Here is a 25733-nt window from a genome sequence, read left to right on the forward strand (position 1 = left end):
GCAGCTGTCGCCTACATTCTCAGCTGATGGGGTAGGTGCAGTGACTGTAACGTGAACCTCAAAAGGTCCGCCACAGCCGGCCGCACTGTTGGATAATTTCTCTGGAGCACTGGTGGAAACCTGTTGATCATTCATTAGAGCCTCCCCCTTCTTGATGCCAACAATCTTCAGGCTCATGGAGACCTGTGGCATTGCTACCACAGTGTGCATGCTCACCTTTAGGTAAGTTAGGCCTCGTACACACGACCGAGTAACTCGTCGGGCGAGACACATCGTTTTCCTGGACGAGTTCCTTGTTAGGCTTGTCGAGGAACTCGACAAGCTTGCTTTGCGTACACACGTCAAGACAAAATCTCCTTGTTCTCAAACGCTGTGACGTACAACACATACAATGGCAGGGGAAGTTCGATTCCACTGGCACAACCCATGGGGCTGCTTTTGCTAATCTCATGTTACTGTGTGTTAAGTAAAAGTTTGGTAAGAGACGATTTGCACTTTTCAGTCTGTTACAGCGTGAAAAATGTGTTATCTCCATTACAAATGCTACTTTTACTCCCGTCTCATATTTTATTCTGAGCATGCACGGGTTTCTTAGCATACACACGCTCGAGTTTCTCGTCGAAAACCAGCCCGACGAGGAACATGAGGAGGAAATTGAGACTCCCGTCGAGGAAAAAGAGAACTTGTTCTCTTTTTTTCTCGTCGAGTTCCTCGACAGTTTCCTCGATGAAAAACGTACACACGACCGGCAAAAAAGCTCTCCCACCAAGTTTCTTGATGGATTCTGTCAAGTTTCTTGGTCATGTGTACGAGGCCTAAGTCATCTAATACTTATAGATATGGCTTCTTTGCTTTATTTTGTTGAGAAACCATTTTGAACACCCCCCTAGCATTTCTAGCTGCAGCCACCTTGAGTAAGAGCAGTTGTAGCATTTGCATCTGCCTTTAGCTCAGGAATGCTAGCAGGAGGGTGTGCTTAGCTCAGAAAGCCCCTCCTCCCCCCCTCCAGATGAAAGACTCCTGTGACGTATAACATTATTTTGACTTATACCAGAAACCAGGAAGCAACTGAAGAAATAGTAAAAACGTTTAAAACAAGTAAATATAATACAATATACCTTCTTATCTATTTACTAAGGCTAGCAGCATCAGGATTAAAAATAGGTAATATTGATTGAGTGAGTTTAGTCCTGCATTACGTTTATGCGTTTTATAATTAAAGTAATAAAGTTTTGAATATTTTGAAATGAGACATCTAAGCATCCCTTTCATTAAATTAAAAAAAAAAATGTAACTTTTAAAACGTTTAAAGATTATGTACAGTAAATGGACACTGTGCCTATTTCCATTTTGAAGAATTATATACAGCATTTCAAGATCACACCGAAACACCAGTGCCGCAAAATGCAACAGGAACTATTGCTTCAGGCTGTCAGAAACACTTCAGGGAAAGGGCCATGAGTAGCTGATTGCCCTTACTTAGGAAGAAACATGAAATATGGGTCCACCATACGTTTTAGCCTGATTGAAGCTGCATCCTCAGTTCCCATGCCAAAGCTACTTCAATCACACCACGGGTAGTATTTTATTCATCTCAGGTCTGGAATATCCAATGCAGCAAATTCATAAAAAAGCATGAAATAAATACAGCAAATATATTATTATCTATTCCTCGTCATCTAGATGCATTATGATTTACCCAGAACCCCTTGCTTTTCTACAGCACAGACATTGCGTCCACCAAAGATAAACATATTTTGTTTGTTCACAAAAGAGAAACAAACATGAGATATGAAGGTTTACAGCTAGGAGCTCCCGGAGATCAATAAGAGATTAAGTGCCTTCTTTTTTCTGCAGTTGGTTTCTTAGTTATGGAATGGCTGTGCATTTTGCATTAGGATGAAAGCACAAAAAAAAAATCTGCCATGTGGTAAGCCAAGTAAATAACTAGCAGCTGCATGCATAATGAGAAAATGACACGTAGGTGGAGGATGTTTAATTATACCCATTCTGGCAAATTATCCCTTCTGTGGAGTGCCACACATCAATTGGAGAGACGTCTGCTATAGGGTTTTTTTTTTTTTTTTTTCATTTAACAATACACAATCTTTAATGCCATACAGTCACATAAGTGTGTGAAGTCAGTAGGAAGCTCCGTCTATATTAAACTCTCTTTGTATGCTGGAAAGCAAGGCAGAGTGACAAATCCAGAGAAATCATATGCTGCAAAACAATAACCATGACACTCAGGAATAGTTATGAAATGGTCATTTAAACGGTAGAATAACACAGTCGTTCTACTTTAATTCTATTTTTTAATCAAGCGTGAAAACACTTAAACTGACTCAGGGGACATAGTCTGCCTACTAAATGACTCTAGCTTTCATACATGCAATTTATTTCAAGGACCTGGCTTTACTAGGTAAATGTGTACTCCTGCTGTCTTCTGCTATCCTGATCTTCTGAACAAGGGAAAAAAGTGTTCCCTAATTCAAAGACTCCTTCTCTGAAGCCATTAAAACCTCTCCCACACATATCAGAACAGAAGAGCAAGGCTAATAAACAACAAGCTTCCTGACTGGCCTCCTGAATTAGCATAAATGTATCTTTTACATTAGTACAACATGTCCAGCCTTCTCCTTATTCATTATAACTTGCCAAGCCCTGATGAAGGGAGATTGTTGAGCCCCAAACGGTGTTGGCTTTTTTTGTGATCAAGTGTTGCACAAAATAACTACCTTGTGAAGGCAAGATGCTTATCAGTTTCTATGCTAAGAGCACTCTGGTCCAGCCACATGATCTCTCGAGGAGCCGACTTTAGCATGGAGAAGAGATAGCTGGCAATGACTGCAGAGCCTATGCAATGATGTTACTCATAGGCTTACTATATGGCATCCGTTGTTGACTGTCCTGTACATTGAAGCCAGTGCTGAGAGCTGATCATGTGACCAGACTGGAGCACTCTCAGCAAAGGTAAGTGTAGGCATTTTTCCTATAAAGGATAGTTAGAAAAGGCTTAGAATGGGGGTGGGAGAAAGTTTATGTATACTTAGGATTTGACTGGAGTTCCACTTTTATTCCTGTCTATTTTCAATATGGCAATTAAACCCTTTATACAGGATCCAGAGGATGGGTCCTGGATGGGTGCTATGTTTTGCCCATATTTAGGTTGTGGTCCCTTTAAGGGGGAAGGTTGGCTGGTATTTGGGTGAGTGTCCTGTTCTATTATTCCATACTAGTTTATTGGTTTTCTAGGACAGAACCAAAGTCTTCCTAAAAAAAAATAATTAGCCAGCCTCTCCAGTTTCTCCCCTGATATTTCGCCAAAATCCCCCAACGGGAGTCCTAAAAAAGAAGTAAAAAATAATAAAAAATGTAATTGTAACAAAAAATAAATGTAATAAAATAAAATGGTAAAACAAAATAAATAAAACAACAAAAATAAATATACTACTGACACCAGTAGCGGAACTGCCAGGGTCACAAAAGTCGCATTTGTGACTAGGCTCTGATGTTCCACCACCGTGGGGGGACCCTAAGATGGCAGGAAGGTGGCCTGCTGTGGGACTATAATAAAGGGTGTCACTATGGGAGTAAAGGGCCTTTGGGATCAGTGGGATAGGCCCTGGTTGGGGGCCAGGGGGACCCCTCATGGTTTCTTGCACCAGGGCCCTGAAGATTCTAGTTACAAAAGGGAACATATCATATTCCAAAGAACAAGTAAATAGTAGTTCATAATCTAAGATTACTTTATTACAATTACTCAATATTTCTAAAAGAATGGGATCTACCTTGTTGTGATACAAACTATATATACATCATTTGTAAAGTGCTGCGTAAACTGTTGGGGTTATATAAATCCTGTATAATAATAATAATATGTAAAAGTGGATTGATATTCAATTTCTATGATCAATCACTACTGATAAAACATTCATTCACAAGGAGGTCATAATGTAGTAAGCTCTGCCATCTTGTGGCAGTTTTTGTCACTGTAACACTGACAAATTCTGTCTTACTTGATTTAGTAGGGCAAAGAACTTAATAATGCATAAAATGTAGTAAACAAAATAAATTACATTGACAATTTCTGTAGTAAAATAATTGACATTTTCAGACTGGACGTTATAGGTGTATGGTATACAGTATATAATATACTATTCACCATTCCTCATTCCACTGTTTTTCTGATTAAAGTCCAAATACTGAAAATGCGCTGTGTTTTCAAATGTTTGGGGTGCCATTAAGAAGGAATGACAACTCTGTACGTCTGAAAAAAAGCAGATGCAAGTACATGTTCGATTTACACGCTGTCTTACACCCACAACCACCTGCAACAATGTGAACCTGAGACAGATTGCCCTATATAACTGAAAATCTAATCAAAAGGTTGAAGGGCAGACCACAAGAAAACAAGGGGCTCGAGATCCACACAGGCTGGGCTCAGGTCTTATATCTGGGCTTTTGGATTTCAGCAACCACGGGTTGGTTCCTGTTTGTTACAGCAACATATCTCTAGCTGATCTCAAGCCTGAAAATAATGTGATGGCTACTGTGCAATTAGGGTTGCCACAAATTTATAATCAACCAATTCTGGGGAGATAAAATCAATAGTCCAAAAATGAAAAGGAAACAACAAAAAAAAATATAAAATTACAAAAGTCCACATGAATGTGCTATTTAGTCATAGTCTTCATGATTATAAGCACCATTTAGAAGATTATAATTGAATATTTCATTCATATTGACTTTTGCCATTTTAAAGCTTTTCAAGTCATTTTTTTTTTACTTTTGGAATTTGGACTATTGTTTTAATGTCCCCAGAATAAGGGGATTATATGTTTGTTATACAATTGATAGATTTAGGATTTAGATATATATAATTGTCTGTGTACTTAGATACAGGTGATCACTTTGCTGTTTACTATTTGTGTCTCTTTATCAGTGGCGGCTGGTGCTCAAAATTTTTGGGGGGGCGCAAAGGAAAAAAAAAATTGCAGTCTCACTGTGCCCAAACGCAGCCACTGTTACATGCCATCAAACGCAGCCACTGTGCCATCAATTTGCACCACTGTGCCATGCCATCAAATGCAGCCACTGTGCCATGCCATCAAATGCAGCCACTGTGCCATCAATTCGCACCACTGTGCCATGCCATTAAACGCAGTCACTGTCCCATGCCGTCAAATGCAGTCACTGTGCCATCAATTCGCACCACTGTGCCATGCCATTAAACGCAGTCACTGTCCCATGCCGTCAAATGCAGTCACTGTGCCATCAATTCGCACCACTGTGCCATGCCATTAAACGCAGTCACTGTGCCATCCATTGTCACCACTGTGCCATGCCATTAAACGCAGCCACTGTGCCATACATTGTCACCACTGTGCCATGCCATTAAACGCAGTCACTGTGCCATCCATTGTCACCACTGTGCCATGCCATTAAACGCAGCTACTGTGCCATCCATTGTCACCACTGTGCCATGCATTGTCACCACTTTGCCATGCCATTAAACGCAGTCACTGTGCCATCCATTGTCACCACTGTGCCATGCCATTAAACGCAGCTACTGTGCCATCCATTGTCACCACTGTGCCATGCATTGTCACCACTGTGCCATGCCATTAAACGCAGCCACTGTGCCATACATTGTCACCACTGTGCCCTTTAATGGTCACCACTGTGCCAATTGTCCCCACTGTGCCCTGTAAATTGCTTTCTTCCCCCTCCGCCCAGCACTTACCTTACTGGTTTTAGGCATCCACGTCCCACGATGTCTTCTCCCGCCCTCGATGACTGACAGGCGTCTCAGCCAATCAGGTTACTGGTTGCCAGAACCGACCAACCTGATTGGCTGAGACGCCTGTCATCTTATTCAAGGGGCGTACAGTCTGTGCGCTCCGAGAATAAGCTTCCGGGCTGTATTGGGAAAGCCTATCAGAGCCGCTGGCTTTGATAGACATTTCCCTACAGCCAACCAGCTGGCGTTATTCAGATGGCCGGAAATTGAGCGCCGACCATCTGAATAACAGCTGCAGCGGCGAAAATAACATAGATTCGTGCAATGCATGAATCTATGTTATTTGACTCAGTGGCGGTGAGAGCCAGAGGGGGCGGCGCTCCAGCGCCCTCTATGGACGAACTGCCACTGCTCTTTATACCTATATCATTGATGGGGCTAGCATTGCTGAATGGGTTATTTTCATTCTGGGACAATGTTGTTTATTTTTTTAATTATCTAAAGCAACGTTGACTCTGAACTTCAACCCCTGTTGCTGTGTTTAGGCTAAAGCCTCGTACACATACACGACCGAGTTTCTCTGCAAAAACCAGCAAGAAACTTGCTGGGAGATATTTTTTTGCCGAGGAAACCGGTCGTGTGTACATTTTCGTCGAGGAATCTGTCGAGAAACTCGACGAGCCAAAAAGAGAGCATGTTCTCTATTTCCTTGACGGGAATGGAGAAAATTGGCTTGTCGAGTTCCTCGACAGCCTAACAAGGAACTCGACGAGGAAAACGATGTGTTTCGCCCGTCGAGTTCCTCGGTCGTGTGTATGAGGCTTGAGCCTTTCTATCCTATGACCTCAAACTGGCTTTGATTCCCCTTCATAAATCCACACTGTTGCTGTCTTTGTGTATCTCGTTGCTCTCAGTTCCTATTTTGCCAGGTTATCTGATTACAGCTGGGTCATGAGAGTCAGTAGCTGCTTTTGTTTCTGCTGTCACCCAGTCAGCCCCTACCTGAAGGGCCACATAGCCAAGGAGTTGTCACATCCAGGGAGTTCTCCTGCAAAATTGCAGGACACATGATGGGGGGGACAATGGTCCTCCCGTCCTTGTACCTTGGTGACAGCTGCCCTTGTTTTGTTTGCCTAGATTTTTAAAGGGGTTGTAAAGGTTCGTGATTTTTCACCTTAGATCCTGTACCTATTCTTCAGCGACTGCTTTGCTTACATAAATCCTGTATTAAGGGCTGGTGCATGCACATTTTATATGCGTTTCCAGAGCATTTTTTATGTGTTTTCACTTCATTTTTCTTTCGAAATTTCCTTTTTTTTTGTTTTTGCTGTAATGTGTTCCAGTTTTGATGCATTTTGCAATTAGATGAATTTTTTATGTGTTTTTCTGCAGTGCAGTTCTTTTCAGAAAAAAATGCAGCATGTTCTATTCTTGTTGACTGTACACACTGCAAAGGTGTGAACTTTGCCATTAAAATACATGTAACCTATTGTCCATGCCTTTTTGATGATGAAAAAAAAATGCACTGGGCTGCACATGGTGTGAACCGGCCCTCAATCTCCAATCCCTGTTGTGTCTGTACAAATGCTGTATCTATTTTTCAGTCCCTGCTTTGCCTGTCTGGATCCTGTACTTTTTTTCCTATCCCTGCTGGGCCTGTACATATTCTGGACCCATGTTCCAGTCCTTGTTGTTTCTATACAGATTCTGAACCCATGTTCCAGTCCTTCTTGTTTCTATACAGATTCTAGACCCATGTTCCAGTCCTTGTTGTTTCTATCCAGATTCTGGACCCATGTTCCAGTCTTTGTTGTTTCTATACAGATTCTGGACCCATGTTCCAGTCCTTGTTGTTTCTATCCAGATTCTGGACCCATGTTCCAGTCTTTGTTGTTTCTATCCAGATTCTGGACCCATGTTCCAGTCTTTGTTGTTTCTATACAGATTCTGAACCCATGTTCCAGTCCTTGTTGTTTCTACACAGATGCTGGACCCATGTTCCAGTCCTTGTTGTTTCTATACAGATTCTGGACCCATGTTCCAGTCCTTGTTGTTTCTATACAGATTCTGGACCCATGTTCCAGTCCTTGTTGTTTCTATACAGATTCTGGACCCATGTTCCAGTCCTTGTTGTTTCTATACAGATTCTGGACCCATGTTCCAGTCCTTGTTGTTTCTATACAGATTCTGGACCCATGTTCCAGTCCTTGTTGTTTCTATACAGATTCTGGACCCATGTTCCAGTCCTTGTTGTTTCTATACAGATTCTGGACCCATGTTCCAGTCCTTGCTGTTTCTATACAGATTCTGGACCCATGTTCCAATCCGTGTTGCTTCTTTACAGATTCTGGACCCATGTTCCAGTCCTTGTTGTTTCTATACAGATTCCTGACCCATGTTCCAGTCTGTGCTGTTTTTGCTCCAATCAAACCTATACTTTAGTACCTGATGTGTCTGTATTGATCTTGCACCCATTTTCCAGTCCTTCTTTTAGCTGCACAGATCCTGCACCCACACTTATTCTCCAGTCCCAGCTTTGCCAGCCTGTATCCTATTCCTATTCTCTAATGCTTGCTGTGCCTGCACATATCCTGTATTCATACTCCATGTGGAGTCTGCACAGATTCTGTACCCATTATTCTGCAGTCCCTGCTTTGTCTGTACCAATTCTGTATCGAATTCCCAATCCCTGTTGTATTTGCACAGATCCTGTACCAATAATCCAGTGCTTGTTTTGTCTGGACATGTCCTGTATCTGTTCTCCTGTCCCTGTTTTGTCTGTACTAATCACATGTGTTTTAGTTCCTCCTGGAACTATATGTCATTTCATACCTGCCTGTAACAGAAGAGAGGGGAGAGCTGTGAATTCTGCACAAGTCCCCATGTGTTCCTGGTCATTTATTAAAATCAAACACTTAAAGCTGATCTCCCTTTGTCTCTTTAAATAGTTCCTTTGGTCCAACCTGGCCAAATTAAACTATTTACAGAGACATTAAACAAGAAGATCGGCTTTGAGCCCCCGTTCACACCTAGGCGTATATACGCCTGTAGTGCGACGCCGCAGTCGCCCCTGAGACGCTGGAGGGATGATTTCACATTGCCCTCTATGGAGATGGTTCACATCTCCACGCCGAACGCCGTACGCCTGCTGCCTGAAAACAAGTCCCAGACCTTTTTTTCAGGCGGCTTTCGGCGTTCGGCATAGGAGATGTGAACCATCTCCATAGAGGGGGTCAGGCTGCATTCACAATCGCGGCGTTTTGACGCCGCAAATCGCGGTACAAAACGCCGCGATTTTGTATGCCAAGGTGTGAATGCAGCCTAAGTGTTAGGCCTCGTACACACGACCGGATCTGTCCGATGAAAACGTTTCGCGGACTGTTTTCATCGGACATGTCCACTCAGAGATTTTGGTCTGATGGTTGTACACACCATCAAACCAAAATCCGCGCGGACAGAATACGCGGTGACGTGACAACGACGTGAAGGCGACGTGACGGCGACGATGACGCGGTGACGTGCGCGAACCCGGAAGTTAAATGCTTCCACGCATGCGTCGAATCACTTCAACGTCATGCGCGGGTTCTCGGGCCAGCGGACATGTCCGATCGGTCATACTGACCATCGGACATGTCCGGCGGACATCGTTACAGCGGACAAGTTTCTTAGCATGCTAAGAAATTTTTGGCCTCAGGAAAATGGTCGGCTGGACAAATGTCCGCTGGAAAACGGTCCGGTCGGCCGTACAGACGACCGAACATGTCCACGGAAACTGGTCCGCGGACCAGTTTCAGCGGACATGTTCGGTCGTGTGTACGAGGCCTAACAGATTTAGGTTTTGATTCACATGTACAAACACAAGCATTGCTAATTTCTGCACATATTTGTAAATTATTAATGTATTTATTATTCTATCCTAGTTGTATTTAAATAAACAAATACAAAGACATTCTAAAACATTTTTTGCCATATGAACCCATAAAACCAGCATTCATTTATATTTGCTTGTAGTTTGAGATATTTCCACCAGATGGTGCCCAACAGCTTCTGAAAGCACACAGCTATGCATCTTTTTATAGTTTTCTGATATATAAAAAAAAAAAAATCACCAATAGGGTATGTGTATAAGTAACCCCCCATTTTCCCCAGAAGAGGTTGATCTAGAGCAGGTGTGCCCAACCAGTGGTCCGGGGGCCACATGTGGCCCGCAGAGCCCTCTGATGTGGCCCACGACCTCCTGCTCTGGGATGGAATAGAATACTGTTATTAAAGGTAAGTTTGTATTACTAAAATCACAGTGTATATATGGGCATATCTGTTCTGCAGTGGTTACTGGGCTGCTTTCAAACTGATCCACAGGTACAGAGAAATGCACCTGTGGGTTACCTGCACTGAGCCATAGACTTCTATTACCTTCGAGTTTGGTGTGCTGAGAGTAGAGTGGGCTCTATAGAGCTGAGTGTGCTGCCATCCACCCGCTCTGCTCATTGTGGCCCGCGACCGGTTACCAAGTCACTTAAGTGGCCCTTGCTCTTCAAAAGGTTGATCTAGAGCAAGGATCCTCAAACTACGGCCCTCCAGCTGTTGCGGAACTACACATCCCATGAGGCATTGTAAAGCTTTGACATTCACAGACACGACTAGGCATGATGGGAATTGTAGTTCCTGAACAACTGGAGGGCCGTAGTTTGAAGAGCCCTGATAGAGAATATAAGAACATTCTGTAAATCCTGGTTCAGTCCAGTTCACTAGTTTTAGGGAGCTTTTGGATCTACTGAGTGTTTTATACAGTATTTAACAAAAGTGAGTACACCCCTCACATTTTTTGAAGCGACCACCGGCTGTGACCGTATGTAGTCAGAGAAAGTAATGTCGCCAGCACACCAGGATCTCCAAAAAATCGGTCCAAATCGTTAATCAGCCATCACATCATTACAGCAGAAAGCAACATTTCGGAGCCACACAGGACCCCTTCATCAGGCATGTGACAACACTGAAGAAATGACACTTTGCTACAATGTAAAGTAGCGAGTGTACAGCTTGTATAACAGTGTACATTTGCTGTCCCCTCAAAATAACTCAACACACACAGTCATTAATGTCTAAACCACTGGCAACAAAAGTGAGTACATATACAATACATTTTATGAGGGATTACAATAGTGGTCGACTTTGGTCGGTTTCTTGATATGGCGGGCCTCAAGTGTGGCCATCGACAACACTGAAGGGCTGCACATAAAATTCAGTAAATATTTAGTGTCAGAGACAGCAGACACACAACAGGATATAGTCAAAGACTATGGGCATGATCCAAAAGATGGTCAGAGACTTCGGACCTGGTACAGGAGATGGTCAAAGACTATGGACATGGTACAGGAGATAGACGCAGACTGAAGACATGGTATAGGAGATAGTCAGAGACTGCAGGCATGGTACAAGAGATAGCCAGAGTCTGCGGACATGATACAAGAGATAGTCAAAGACTATGGGGGCATGATACAAGAGATGGTCAGAGACTGCAGATATGGTACAGGAGATGGTTAGAGACTGCAGACATGGTAAAAGCGATAGTCAGAGACTGTAGAGATGGTACAAGAGATGGTAAGAGACTGCATATATGGTACAGGAGATGATCAAAGACTACAGACATTGTACAAGAGATGGTCAAAGACTGTGGACATGATACAAAAGATGGTCAAGGACTATATGCATGATACAAGAGATGATCAGGGACTGCAGATATGGTACAGGAGATGGTCAGAGACTGCAGACATGGTACAGGAGATGATCAAAGACCACAGGCATGGTACACAAGCTGATCAGAGACTGCGGACATGATACAAAAGATAACGAAAGACTATGGGCATGATCCAAGTGATGGTCAGAGTCTTCAGACATACTACAAGGGATGACCAGAGACTGCAGACATGGTACAAGAGATGGTCAGAGACTGCAGACATGGTACAAGAGATGATCAGAGATTGCAGACATGTTAAAAGAGATAGTCAGGGACTGTGGATATGCTGTGGGAGACTGTCAGAGACTGAATATGCTATATAGGAGACAGTCATCAACTTAAGATATATTACATGAGAGTGCTAGAAATTGTTACTATAACAGAGCAACACAGACCCCCAACTGCAAGAGTAAGCAGTTTGATTAGATTAAAAACAGCTGTCTCTTCTATATCTGCATGCCTTTGGTATTTTATAGGGTAAAGCAAGGAAAGTAGGAAAAGACAAACTATTGCAGACTAACAACTATGCAGTATTTGGTGTTTAGCAATGTGTTCCACTGTGATACATTTGGATGACTCCCTCTAGTTTCAAGGGCATGGCCATGCCTGGAGATTTGTGCATACACACAGTGCAGCTTGTGGTCCAGTATATAAAGTCAAGGTTGTGTGTACATCCATGTATGAATAAGAATGCACATCCGACCGGGCCTTTGGTGCTCAGAGCCCTATTCAAAGCATAGCATAACTAAAGAGAATTGCAGACTTGCTGTCAGCTTCTGTGGCTCATGACTTTACCTGCATCCTGTATTAACCTGTTGCTGACCCTGGTCTGTGTCCTGTCTCCAGCCTGGCTTCTAGCCCTGCTCCTGCTCCCCTGATTTAGTACCTCTGACTCGTCTTTTTTCTGCACATACAAGTTCCTGTGCTCTGTGTGCCAAAAATGGTTTCAGTCTGAGCTAGGGTGACCACGTGTCCCGGTTTGCCCAGGATCGTCCCGTAATTTACATTTTTGTCCCTTGTCCCGGGAGCCTTCAAACCGGGACAATAGAGGGTCCCGGAATCAACTGCCTGCCAGAACTCACTGCCGCTGCTGCCCGCTTGTAATTTAATCATTCGAAATCACTGGTTGCTAGGGACGCCCCGCTTGGCGTGTAGCAACCAGTGACGTGTCCCGCTCTCCCTGACGCTCCGCCTCCGACTCCACCCCCACCTCCTCCTCCTCCAGTGGCCAGCCGCGGTTCTTGCAGCAGGGAGAGCAGCAGCATCGTTAGGGCAGACCTCCTCCCCTGCTCCGCTCCAGGCCTCGGTTGCTCAGCTGCTGCAGCTGCTGGACTCGATCCGCCGACCGCCGTCCGTGACCGACCGACTCCCGCCCGCTGCCTGCGTCATCTCTCCGTCACACTCGCACATCTGCCGGTCTGACCTCCTCCAGCAGGACCAGGGCCCAGACACTGCAGACAGGCTCCTCCCGGCTCCCGCCCGAGCGGCCCGTTTCACTGCCTCCTCAAGTCCTGACAAAATAGAAGACCACCAACGCTGGCTGAAGACTACCCTGTGCCACCACTCCATCTCCATTATATGATATCAAAAGGTGAGCAAATAGGGGCAATTAACAGTGACACTGGCTGGCTGCATCTGATGGGGCACAGTAGCGACAATTTATGGGCACACTGGCATTTGATGGGGCACAGTAGCCGTAGCGACAATTCATGGGCACACTGGCATTTGAGGCACAATAGCGACAATTCATGGGCACACTGGCATTTAAGGCACAATAGCGACAATTCATGGGCACACTGGCATTTGAGGCACAATAGCGACAATTCATGGGCACACTGGCAGCATCTGATGGGGCACAGTAGTGACAATTTATGGGCACACTGGCATTTGATGGGGCACAGTAGCGACAATTCATGGGCACACTGGCATTTGAGGCACAATAGCGACAATTCATGGGCACTCTGGCTGCATCTGATGGGGCACAGTAGCGACAATTTATGGGCACACTGGCATTTGATGGGGCACAGTAGCGACAATTCATGGGCACACTGGCATTTGAGGCACAATAGTGACAATTCATGGGCACACTGGCAGCATTTGATGGGGAACAGTGTCTGCATTTGTTGGGGAACAGTGTCTGCATTTGATGGGGAACAGTGGCGGCATTTGATGGAAAGAAACAGTGGCGGCATTTGATGGGAACAGTGGCGGCATTTGATGGGAACAGTGGCGGCATTAGATGGGGCACAGTGGCTGCATTTGATGGCACAAGTGACTGCATTTGATGGCACAAGTGACTGCATTTGATGGCACAAGTGACTGCATTTGATGGCACAAGTGATTGCATATGATGGGGCACAGTGGTGGCATTAGATAGGGCACAGTGGTGGAATTTGATGGGGCACAAGTGATTGAATCTGATGGGGCAAAAGTGATTGCATTTCATGGGAACATTGGCGGCATATGATGGTGCACAGTGGCGGCATTAGATGGGGCACAGTGGTGGCATTTGACGGGCACAAGTGACTGCATTTGATGGGGCACAAGTGATTGCATTTGATGGGGCACAAGTGGCTGCATTTGATGAGGCACAAATGGTGGCATTAGATGGGGCACAGTGGCAGCATTTGATGGGGCCTAGGGCCCTCTTTTGATCTTGCACACGGGCCCGCTGATTTCATGATACGCCCCTGCCCCCAAAATACACAAAAAATATGTAAAAAAACATAAAAAAATTTTTTTGGGGGGGGGGGGGGTGTCCCTGAATGGCAGTTTGGAAATGTGGTCACCCTAGTCTGAGCATCTTGTCACATCGAGGCTGTCACCTGACCACCCTCTACTATGCCAGGGCCTACCACAGGCATCTGCTTGTCCTGCTACACCCTGTCACTAACTCCATGGGGTATTGGACAGGAGGCTATAAGGGAAGCCTTCTCATTAGCTTGGCCTCTATCGGGTATGTGACAGTTAGGGTGACCACATTTCCAAACTGCCATTCAGGGACAATTTTGCCAAAGACCGAACAGGGGAATGGCTGGTTTTAGCACTCATATCATCCCAACACCATGCTTGATATGGTGTCAGGATCATAGGCGTGCACACAGGGTGCGCCAGGGCCCACCCTAATCACCCCGTGTGCCGCAGAATCCCCCTGTTTGGACCCCTGGAATTTCACTGAAGTCCTCTAATGATGCTCCTAAAAAAAATAAAAAAATAATAAAATATTCAGTAAAAATAATAAAAAACTAAATAAAAATGAAAAAAATAATGATACTATCCACTGCTCTACCAACACCGTCAATATACATACACACATGCATGTGTGTTTGGGCTTTGGGATGCACACCCTAATGCAATAGGCTGCCCACACCTATGGTTAGGATGATCAAATCATATTCCTTTCTATTATTACATTGTAATATATAATGAAATAGTTCAACTCACCATAATGCAGAATCATTGGGAACCCTGAGCATGTCACTTGCCACCAGATGCAGCATGCCACCATATGCAGTGTGTCACTTGCCACCAGATGCAGCGTGCCACCATATGCAGTGTGTCACTTGCCACCAGATGCAGCGTGCCACCATATGCAGTGTGTCACTTGCCACCAGATGCAGCATGCCACCATATGCAGTGTGTCACTTGCCACCAGATGCAGCATGCCACCATATGCAGTGTGTCACTTGCCACCAGATGCAGCATGCCACCATATGCAGTGTGTCACTGCACACCATATGCAGTGTGTCACTTGCCACCAGATGCAGCGTGCCACCATATGCAGTGTGTCACTTGCCACCATATGCAGTGTGTCACTTGCCACCATATGCAGTGTGTCACTTGCCACCATATGCAGTGTGTCACTTGCCACCAGATGCAGCGTGCCACCATATGCAGTGTGTCACTTGCCACCAGATGCAGCGTGCCACCATATGCAGTGTGTCACTTGCCACCAGATGCAGCGTGCCACCATATGCAGTGTGTCACTTGCCACCAGATGCAGTGCCATTTGCCACCCATAGCCTGCCACAAGTCTGACACACCAGAGCCCAGGGAAGGTGAAAGTGGCGGGTTCAGTCACTTTGAGAGGCAGCTGACCTACCTGCCCCCTACACTGACCTACCTGTCCACTACACTGACCTACCTGTCCACTACATTGACCTACCTGTACACTACACTGACCTCTAAAATTACCTACCTGTCCACTACACTGACCTACCTGTCCACTACACTGACCTCTAAAATGACCTCCCTGCCCACTACACTGACCTGACCCCTAAAATGACCTGTCCACTACACTCCTTCCTGCAGTACTCACACTACTGACTACTTCCCCACACAAGGTAGATGGGTGGATTTCACTCACCACTCCAGGCCTCCATCCATGAAGATCATCCATAGATGACTGCTATCTCCCAGTCGCTCCAGAGGAAGTTACACGCAGAAGCCCTTCCTCAGGACATGATTTTTTTGTATTGCAGAGTCGCAGGGTCCCTTCTTGAGGGTGACATAACTGAGCCATGAGAAAGGGACACTGTGAGATGGATCACTTCAGAGGAAGTACTCCTCCCCTGCAGGCCAAGAACTCCACCAGCACTCTCCACACGCTCGTCTGCACCGAGCACCGCCCCTCCCACTCACACAAGGCAAGCACCTGAGGAATCATGGGGGACAGGACAGGCTGGACCAGACCACAGGAGTCCCTGGGCGGGGGGGAGGTGCAGGTGCTGAGGACTGGAGTCTGCTTTATTGATCGTGCACAGTGATAATAGGGGCTGCTGGAGGAAGTCACTCTTGGGATGGGACAGCAGCACAGAGGCAGAGGACAGGTTTGAGATGAGCTTACTCGCAAGGGAAAGAGCACTGGCTGCCCCCACCCCCACGCTACACTACTGGGCTGGCCCGGCCGGATGACGGTAGAAAATCGCGAACGGCTGCCTGGCATCAGTTTCTATCCGGCCCGGGACGCTGTATTGTCCCGCAATGGGGGTGCCCGGGACCTGGGATCGATCTGCTAATTGCGGGAAGGTCCCGGGCAATCCGGGACACGTGGGCACCCTAGTGACAGTGCAGTTCAGTAAGAGCGGAGGTGTTAATATACGCATCATATCAAGCATTTAGTGCACGTTACAGTAATGCTTTCATATGCATGTTTTTGTTTTACCTCTGTGCATTGTGGTCCACAGTAGTTTAAAAAATATAGTAGGACCTATTTTGTTCATGCATCAATGCGTTGGTTGACAACCCATTCAAACAGAATGGGCTAATAAACACAACATGCCTCAATGCACAAAAATGCATGTGTTGAAGCACACTGCATTGTGATGTGAATGGGACTTATGCAGCGTACACACGGTGGGAATTTTCCGACAAGAAATGTTCGATGGGAGCCTTTTGTTGGAAATTCCAACCATGTGTAGGCTCCATCAGACATTTGCTGTCAGAATTTCTGACAACAAAAATTTGAGAACTGGTTCTCAAATTTTCCAACAACAAAACTAGTTGTTGGAAATTCCAAGCGTGTGTACACAATTACGACGCACAAAATTCCACGCATGCTCGGAAACAAGCAGAAGAGCCGCACTGGCTTAATTTTTCTCGGCTCGTCATACGTGTTTTACCTCACTGTGTTCTTGACGTTTGCAATTTCCGACAACATTTGTGTGACTGTGTGTATGCAAGACAAGTTTGAGCCAACATCCGTCGGAAAAAAATCTATTTTGTCATCGGAATGTCCTATCTTGTGTCATGCCTGGCTAGATGATAAAGCAAGTATTCTAACGTTATATTTAACGTGCATTACAAAGAAAAAGTTTGCATTTCATTCAAGTTAGCATAATAATTCCGCGCTGCACGTCCTGCATATAATCATGTATAGTGCAGAGTGCAGATAAAATTCTACATGTGTAAAATAAAATTGTTAACGCACCAAAAGTAGATTAATTAATTAATAACTGATTTAAAAAAATATATAAAAATATCCTGTACAATGTGTCCTTATTTATAATTTCCAAAAAATATTTTAATAAGAAGCTCTTATGTGCTTCACACACCATGGCAAACACCACCACCAATAACCACTCACCTTGTACCTATAAACAATAGGTCATCATGTGTGCTTGTCCCTTTAAGGGAAATTTTCCAGTGTATTTGATTGAATACAAGATCTTCTTTAGACCAACCAAGGAATACACAACTCCAGATCTTTCACAAAAAAATAATCAAGGAGCACGTGACTGGTGCACCACACATATATCACATATAAGAAAGGCCACCATAGGGGAAGTCCAATAGGGTCTGCAGCTTGTGGATGAAATCCCAGTGTTTGTTATACTTTTCCCCTTTAAACCGCTATGTCTAGTAAAATGTAGCTCACAGGCTACAGTGTTCTTCTCCTCCTACACAATCCACAGATGTATCCAACGTGTTACATCACCAACTTCGTCCCTTACGTGTTACGCCCCCTGTGGTGGTCTTTTTTTCTGTGTGATATATCTGTGGTGCACCAGTCTCATGCACCTTGACTCTTTTTTGTGAAAGATCTGGAGATGTGTATCCCTTGGTTGGTCTAAAGAAGATCTTTAATTCAATCAAATGCACTGGGAAATTTCCCTTAAAGGGACAAGCACACATGACCTTTTGTTTATAGGTCAAGGTACAAGGTGAGTGGTTATTGTTGGTGGTGTTTGGTGCAGTGTGTGATGCACAGAAGAACTCTTTATCAAAATATTTTCTAGATATTATAAAAAAGGACACATTGTATAGGATACTTTTATTCATTTTTTAATTAATTTCTTTTTGGTGTGTTAACAATTTTATTTTGCACATGTAGAATTTTATGTGCACTTTATACATGATTATATACAAATGCTGGAGGTGCAGCGTGGAATTATTATGATAATGGTGATTGTAAGTTCCAGCGGCAGCACAGTTTCTTCACAATTTATGATTTTGTATATATAAAATGTTATATTGATTAATACATTAGTGTGGTATAGGCAGTGTGGATCCTGACCTCCCTGGGGCCCTAAGCAAAATGACATGTTACATTAAATTTGAGGGGGGGGGGGGGGGTGCCGACAGTGACATGTCACACTAAAGAAAGTTGAGAAGCAGGGGGGAGGAGGTGTTCTGCTGTCGGAAATGACATCTTACATTAAAGCATTGAAGTGAGAAGCGGGGGGTGCTGACTTCTTACCTCTTCTCCCATGCAGCCAGCGACTTGAGAAGTGCGGTGGGGACTTCTCACCAGGCGGGGCCTCTAAGTAATTTGGGGGGCCCTCCGCAGCTTTGCGGGGCCCTAAGCGGCTTGCATAGTGAGCCTATAGGGCGGATCGTCCCTGGGTATAGGTATTACCTACTAATGATAGTATTCTAAAGCTGTTTTTATTTAATTGACCCACTACAGTACTTCTGATTGGTCTGTTTGTCCTTATGTTTTATATACAGTACTACACCTTGTCAGGGTAAATCAGAAAACGTATTTAAAGCTGGAGAACATTCACCACTGCCATCAGTATAGGAAAATACAATTATTATCTTTGCCTGTCTTGCCCACTTCAGCAGACTGTCAAAAGAATTCTGCTTTCTAAAAGTCCTTATAAATGCATGTATACATCGTAGAAGAACTATCATTGACTTACAATTCCATTCTGTACACTGAATCCCAACTGGTATTTCAGATCAGGTCTCTTGATGAGGACGGTAGTCACTGGGGGACAACTGACAATGTTCAGTTTCAGTTGCGTTTGATTCTTAAGGCCCTGGAAAATAAATAAATAAATAAAAAACAGTTAACTAGTATGGAGCAAAATCGGCGTTTGTTACTGAAACACACGCGGATGATTGCTGATCCATTGCCAGAGTAAAAGTACAATTTAAATGTAGAATTGAAGAGGCAAAGCATTCCCAGTTCAAAGTGGATTTTGCCTTTTAGTACATACATTACCATGAAAGTGTTTTTTTAAGAGACTGCAATACCTGGGCAGCACTGGGGCTAATGCCACATACACACGATCGGTCCATCCGATGAGAACGGTCTGATGGACCATTTTCATCGGTTAACCGATGAAGCTTACTGATGGTCAGTCGCGCCTACACACCATCAATTAAAAAAAACGATCGTGTCATAACGCGGTGACGTAAAACACAACGACGTGCTGAAAAAAACGAAGTTCAATGCTTCCAAGCATGTGTCGACTTGATTCTGAGCATGTGTGGATTTTTAACATCGGTTAGGTATCCATCGGTTAAATTTAAAACAAGATTGCTTTTTTTTAACCTATGGATAAATAACCGATGGCGCCCACACACGATCGGTTTGGTCCGATGAAAACGGTCCATCAGACCGTTCTCATCGCTTTGACCGATCGCGTGTACGCGGCATTAGGCTTCATGTACACCGATGCTGGTAAACAGACATTTAGGAGCAGTTGGGCATTTTTTCTTGTATATATGCTTGTATATATTTGGAGCACTGCAATCAATTGTCACATACACAACCATGGATTAACTTATTGACCACCAATTGGAATGCCTTGTGGAACAATCTCTCCAATACAATGTGGGTTGTGCCCATGTATCAGAGTATTCCTGAACAAGAAAAAATGTAAATAATGATGTAAAAATTTAAATTAGCTTTTCTGAGCTGTCAGAAAAAAGTTATGGGGAGAACTGAAGTTACACTATGCAGAGCTCAGTGATGAGAGCTCTGAAAGCTGATTTGAGGGAAGGGACACACCCCATTCTACACAACACACAGGATCAGAGCTGAGGCTGTCAATCAGCTGGAGCTCCCTTTTCAGTCACCTTTTTTCTCTTGGTGTCAGGAAAACTCATCAGAAGTGATTCATACTGATTGCAGAGGAACGAAGCAACAGACAGAAATGACACTTAGGCCTCGTACACACGACCGGACATGTCCGCTGAAACTGGTCCGCCGACCAGTGTTAGCGGACAGATCCGATCGTGTGTACAGGCTAGCGGACAGATTTCCAGCGGACAAATGTTTCTTAGCATGCTAAGAAACCTGTCCGCTGGGAAGCTGTCCGGCGGAAATGTCCGCTGGTTAGTACGTCTAACCAGCGGACAGAAATCCCGCGCATGCGTTGAATTGATTCGACGCATGCGTGGAAGCATTGAACTCGCGCGATAGAGAACGTCGGTGTCGTCTACGTCACCGCGTTCTCTGTCCGCGCGGATTTCGGTTTGATGGTGTGTACAGCCATCAGACCGAAATCTCCCAGCGGACATGTCCGATGAAAACGGTCCGGCGGACCGTTTTCACCGGACTGTCCGCTCGTCTGTACGGGGCCTCAGGGGTTTATTTACTAAAGGCAAATCAACTTTGCACTACAAGTCCAAACTATAAGTGAAAAGTGCATTTGAAAGTGCACTTGGAAGTGCAGTCACTGTAGACCTGAGGGGGACATGCAAGGAAAATAAAAAACAGCATTTTAGCTTGCACATGATTGGATGATAAAATCAGCAGAGCTTCCCCTCATTTCAGATCTACCCCTCAGATTTACAACGACTGCACTTCTAAGTGTACTTTGCACCAGTAGTTTGGAATTGTAGTGCAAAGTGGATTTGATTGAAATAACCCCCATGGTGCTCTTAATTGAGACAAGTACACGCTATAGAGGGATATGCTTTGTTCATATTTCATGTCTGAGGTCTGCAACCACTTTAATCTGCTGGAGATCATCAGTTTTTTTAATATACAGTATATATTAAATATACAAACAAATGCCCTTGATTCATTTTATGAAATAACCAACCAACAGCTTGCACTGATATTTCATTTATTAAGCAATGAGCTCAAAATCAACTTTTTCACTGTGCCTTTTTTATGTTGGAAGAAAATTTTAGAATGCAACAAAAAATGGAATGCACAGTTTTCATTAGTATATAATCCTCACCTCACAATATTTTGCAGCTTTAAATCAAAGGCAAGTATGAACCAGCCTTGCACACTCCAGTAGACTGAAAAAAATAAGATTTCTTGACAGATTTCCGTGTTGTGACAAGTAGTTTCACGGATGTGAAGCAGTCCCACTGCGTAATGCTTCCAGCCCCATACTTGGTGTTTGTGAGGTGCTGAAGGTGTTTGATATATTTTTAAGCTTTGGCCACAAATATCTACAAGTCTTATTTGGTTGACTTTTGATTTTCCCTTTGGAAATTCCATCCTCAGCATACAGTCGTTTATGTAGCTCCTCTATATAGGGAGGTGTTATGCACAGTTTATAATTCACTGGCGCACCTTTGCTTAAACCTCAGATATATTGCTCTCCAACTCCTTAAAGGGGTTGTAAAGGTATATATATATATATATATATATATATATATATATATATATACATATTTTTTTAAGTAACAAACATACCATACTTGCCTCCACTGTGCAGTTCGTTTTGCACAGAGTGGCCCCAATCCTGGTCTTCTGGGGTCCCTTGGTGGCTGTCTTGGCTCCTCCCTGCAAGAGCTAACCCCCTTTCTGGGAAGCACTCTCCCAAGCGGGTTAGCTTGCGGGCACACTCCTGTGATACAGACTACAGCCATCACTCAGCCCCACCCCCCGTCACACCACGTCATTGATTTGATTGACAGCAGCGGGAGCCAATGGCTGTGCTGCTATCAATCTCCAATGACGAGCCGCCTCAAGCTGGGGGAAGCCATCGGGGGATCTCACCCATGGTGTTTTGTGGCTCAGGTAAGTAAAACGGGGGAGGGCTGGGGGGCCCGAGAGTGCAAGGTGTTTTTTTTCACCTTTACCACTTAAAGACCGCCTCCTGCACATATAAGTGTGTGGCCCCAAAGACCTTCTGATCAGATTTGACTGAAAAACTGGCAGGCGGCATATGATCAAATCAAAGTGTAAAATGGCCCTTAGATGATCAAATGAAAGTTCTGAAAATAACAACTTTCAAATGTAATTCTACAGGTAGAAGGCCAGCTTTAATCTGCTAGTGCATCTAACATTATCCTCTCCCCAGATTGGCAGTGATCCTGTCCAAAGGTGTCTCTATTGCTCCTACAGTTGGATGGAGACACTCTAAGGCCCCTTTCAGACGGACGGATAGAATGGTGCTTTTAGTTGCGGATTTTCTATTTTTCTACCGCAGCTAAAAGAACACAATGTTTTCCTATGGTCCCATTCACACACAGCGTTTGTGTGCGATTACGTTACATGCGGTTTGGTGCGAATAGAAAAAATAGAATTGAATGCGTCCAGGTGCGATGTAGCGCAGCTATATGCACATAACCGCAGGTAATCGCAGTCTTTTTTTGTCAACTGCGGATAGCAGCGTTTTAGAATTCAAGGGACCCAAACAAAAACAAAAAAAATAAAAAGGGTTGCTATGAAAATGAATACCGCAGCTAAACGCGGCCGCAGTTAAACGCACGTAAACGCATGTAATCGCAATGTGCAAATGCAGCTAATTGCAGTGCCTGGAGCCTTGAATTTCACAAAACATTTGTAGTGCTTTTAACTGCGGCAAAACAGCCGTCCGTCTGAAAGGGGCCTTAGGGAGGAAGTGTTGCTGGCTGGATCACCAGAAGAAAATAAAGCCTAAAAAACGAATACAGTCACCACATTTAAGGATTGGTGAGCTGCAATATATAACATTTTTGGGGTTTATTACCACTTTAATTGTTTTTCTCCAATGAGTAAAACGGAGTTCCACCCAAAAATGGAACTTCCGCTTTTCGGAACCCCCCCTCCGATGTCACATTTGGCACCTTTCGGGGGGGGGGGGAGCAGATACCTGTGTAATATAGATATTTTGCTCCCACTTCCAGGCCTCTATGCCACTTCAGACACCTTCTCCATCCCCCTGCTGTCTTCTGGGAGACACACGGGTCCCAGAAGACAGCAGGGACCAGTGGGATAGCGCAGCGCGAGTTGCGCATGCACAGTAGGGAACCAGGAAGTGAAGCTGCAAGGCTTCACTTCCTGATTCCCTTACCGAAGATGGCGGCGACAGTACCCGAGAACCGAGCGATAGATCGGCTTCCGATGCCGACATCGCGGGCACCCTGGACAGGTAAGTGTCCATATGTTAAAAGTCAGCAGCTGCAGTATTTGTACCTGCTGACTTAAAAAATAAATTGGCAGACCTCCACTTTAAATATGTAAAAAGCATAATAACTTTTTTTATATATTTTTTTCCCTAGATAACAATCTGAATACATTTTGTAAATATTATTCTGTAGCTTGCAATGTTCTCTATGACCGTCACGCCCTTTAAATAAAGATCAAACTACGCTCACTTAAGATGACTTTATGTTTTCAAGCGTACAGGAACAATGTTTATCTTCTTGCAGTTAATACAGGGGACTTTATCAGTGTTCAAATCAACTTTGTACTTTTCCTTTGTAACAAGGGCAGATGAAACAAAAGTATATGAAGACTATGATTTATATTATTGCATTCTCAAATATGGAAAACATTTGAACAAAAACACTAATTTGAATATTGTGCCATTACAAAGTCATTTCTTTCAGGAACCAAGATATTATTTTGTAACTTTTAAATTCTATATTTCCACAAAACAAACTGGGTTTTATTTTTGAAGGAAAAACAACTCTTGTAATTTGCAATAATCAGACTCGCCATTTTAGTTTCCTGCAGCAGTGCCCGGACAAGGTCATCCAGTACCCAGGATAAAGATGCCCCCCCCCCCCCCCATTCATGATGTACATGCTTAGGGGATCCTATACATAGCAGTCTCTTGCATGTTAAAATCACTGCCACTGTCACTACCCCTGTCAACTTTGTAACAGGAGGAAGGCACCCCCAACCTTAGAGCAAACCATTTCACAGAGGGTAGCTGCACCTCCCACCCACCCCTTGTCCCAGCCCTGTTCCGCAATGCTTTGGGAGCATTATTGGAGACTCAGATTAGTAGCATTTGGAATTAAAGTGATACTAAAGGTTCAGTTTTTTAAAAACAATAACAAACATGTCATACTTACCTCCACTGTGCATTTCGTTTTGCACAGAGTGGCCCCGAACGGGGCTCCTCCCCACATCAGATAACCCCCCCTAACAGAATCGCTCTCCCGGGGGGTTACCTTGCGGGTGTGCTCCTGTTTCCAGCATTTGGCGTCCATAGCCGTCGAATGCAGGACTCGGACTCGCCCACCGGCGTCCGCATCATTGGATTTGATTGACAGCAGCGGGAGCCAATGGCTGCACTGCTAACAATCTATCCAATAAAGAGCCGAGAACCCCGGGGCAGAGAGACTGCGCATCCTCACCGTGGGACATTCCAAGGCTCAGGTAAGTAAAATGGGGGGCTGGGGGGGGTCAGTGACTGCCAGAAGTTTTTTCACCTTAATGCATGGGATGCATTAAGGTGAACAAACAGGAGCGTTTACAACCCCTTTAAGAACTTTTTTCTTTGGACACTTGAATGCAGGAGGACATACAGTGAAATGTCACAATCAAAATTGCTAAGTGCCAGACTCTCATTAAGTGGCTGCAGCCAGTCCTCCACAGTCACTCTTTTTCAGAAGTCCCCTGTATACCCCAACCTACCTGCAGTATTCAATACACAGCTTGTATGTCTATTTATTCTGTGCAAATGGGGGCAAAACAAATGTTATTGGGTTATTTTCTCTCCAGGTTGACTGTGCTTAATTCATACAGAAGAGAGTGAATCTGGAAAATACCACACCATGGCTGAAGGTCATAAAAAATATATATTTACAATTATCACCAGCTCCACCTAGTGACCATAATGTGGTATTTTCCTGATTCAGTTTTCTGCATTCATCTTTTTGCACAGAATGCATGTATTGTACATGGCAGATTCACAGGATGATAAGATCTACAATGTATTTTTGTTGTTGTCGCGGTAGTGTGAACCGGCACTTAGTCTATTGCTACTATTCAAACTGGTGAATAAAATAAAAAAAAGCACAAAGGCATTTTCATTCGTCTTCTGTCGTGCAGCTTTTTAGATGTACTTGCACATTCACTCATTTTCAACAAATATATTACTTACCTTGATAATACCTTGGCATGTTGCTAGAGGAAGACCAACCAAGCTTGTTCCATTTATGGACATGATCTGGTCACCAATGCTGAGCTTCCCGGACCGAGCAGCCGGTCCTCCATTCATCATGTTGGCCAGAATAACAGTGGGTAGTATTGAACCCCATCCTGATTCCACAATAACCACTCCTAATATTTCTCCCTTGAGCTTTTCCACCTGCAGCTGTTAATACATAGATAATAAGAAT

At 44.2% G+C, this 25733-nt stretch overlaps 1 protein-coding gene across 3 annotated transcripts in view; it reads right to left on the reverse strand.

Annotated features, from left to right (window-relative positions):
- Nucleotides 1-25733, reverse strand: part of APBA2 (amyloid beta precursor protein binding family A member 2) — a 570259-nt gene that overhangs the window by 57414 nt on the left and 487112 nt on the right. For all 3 annotated transcript variants that reach the window (XM_040342812.1, XM_040342811.1, XM_040342810.1), the window contains 2 exons: nucleotides 25496-25708; nucleotides 19124-19243 (listed from right to left, as the gene is read on the reverse strand). In XM_040342812.1, coding sequence (XP_040198746.1) covers nucleotides 19124-19243; nucleotides 25496-25708 — 333 coding nt within the window. The remainder of the gene's footprint in view (nucleotides 1-19123; nucleotides 19244-25495; nucleotides 25709-25733) is intronic.

This window comes from Rana temporaria, chromosome 3 (genome assembly GCF_905171775.1).
Source record: "Rana temporaria chromosome 3, aRanTem1.1, whole genome shotgun sequence".
NCBI classification, from domain to species: domain Eukaryota; kingdom Metazoa; phylum Chordata; class Amphibia; order Anura; family Ranidae; genus Rana; species Rana temporaria.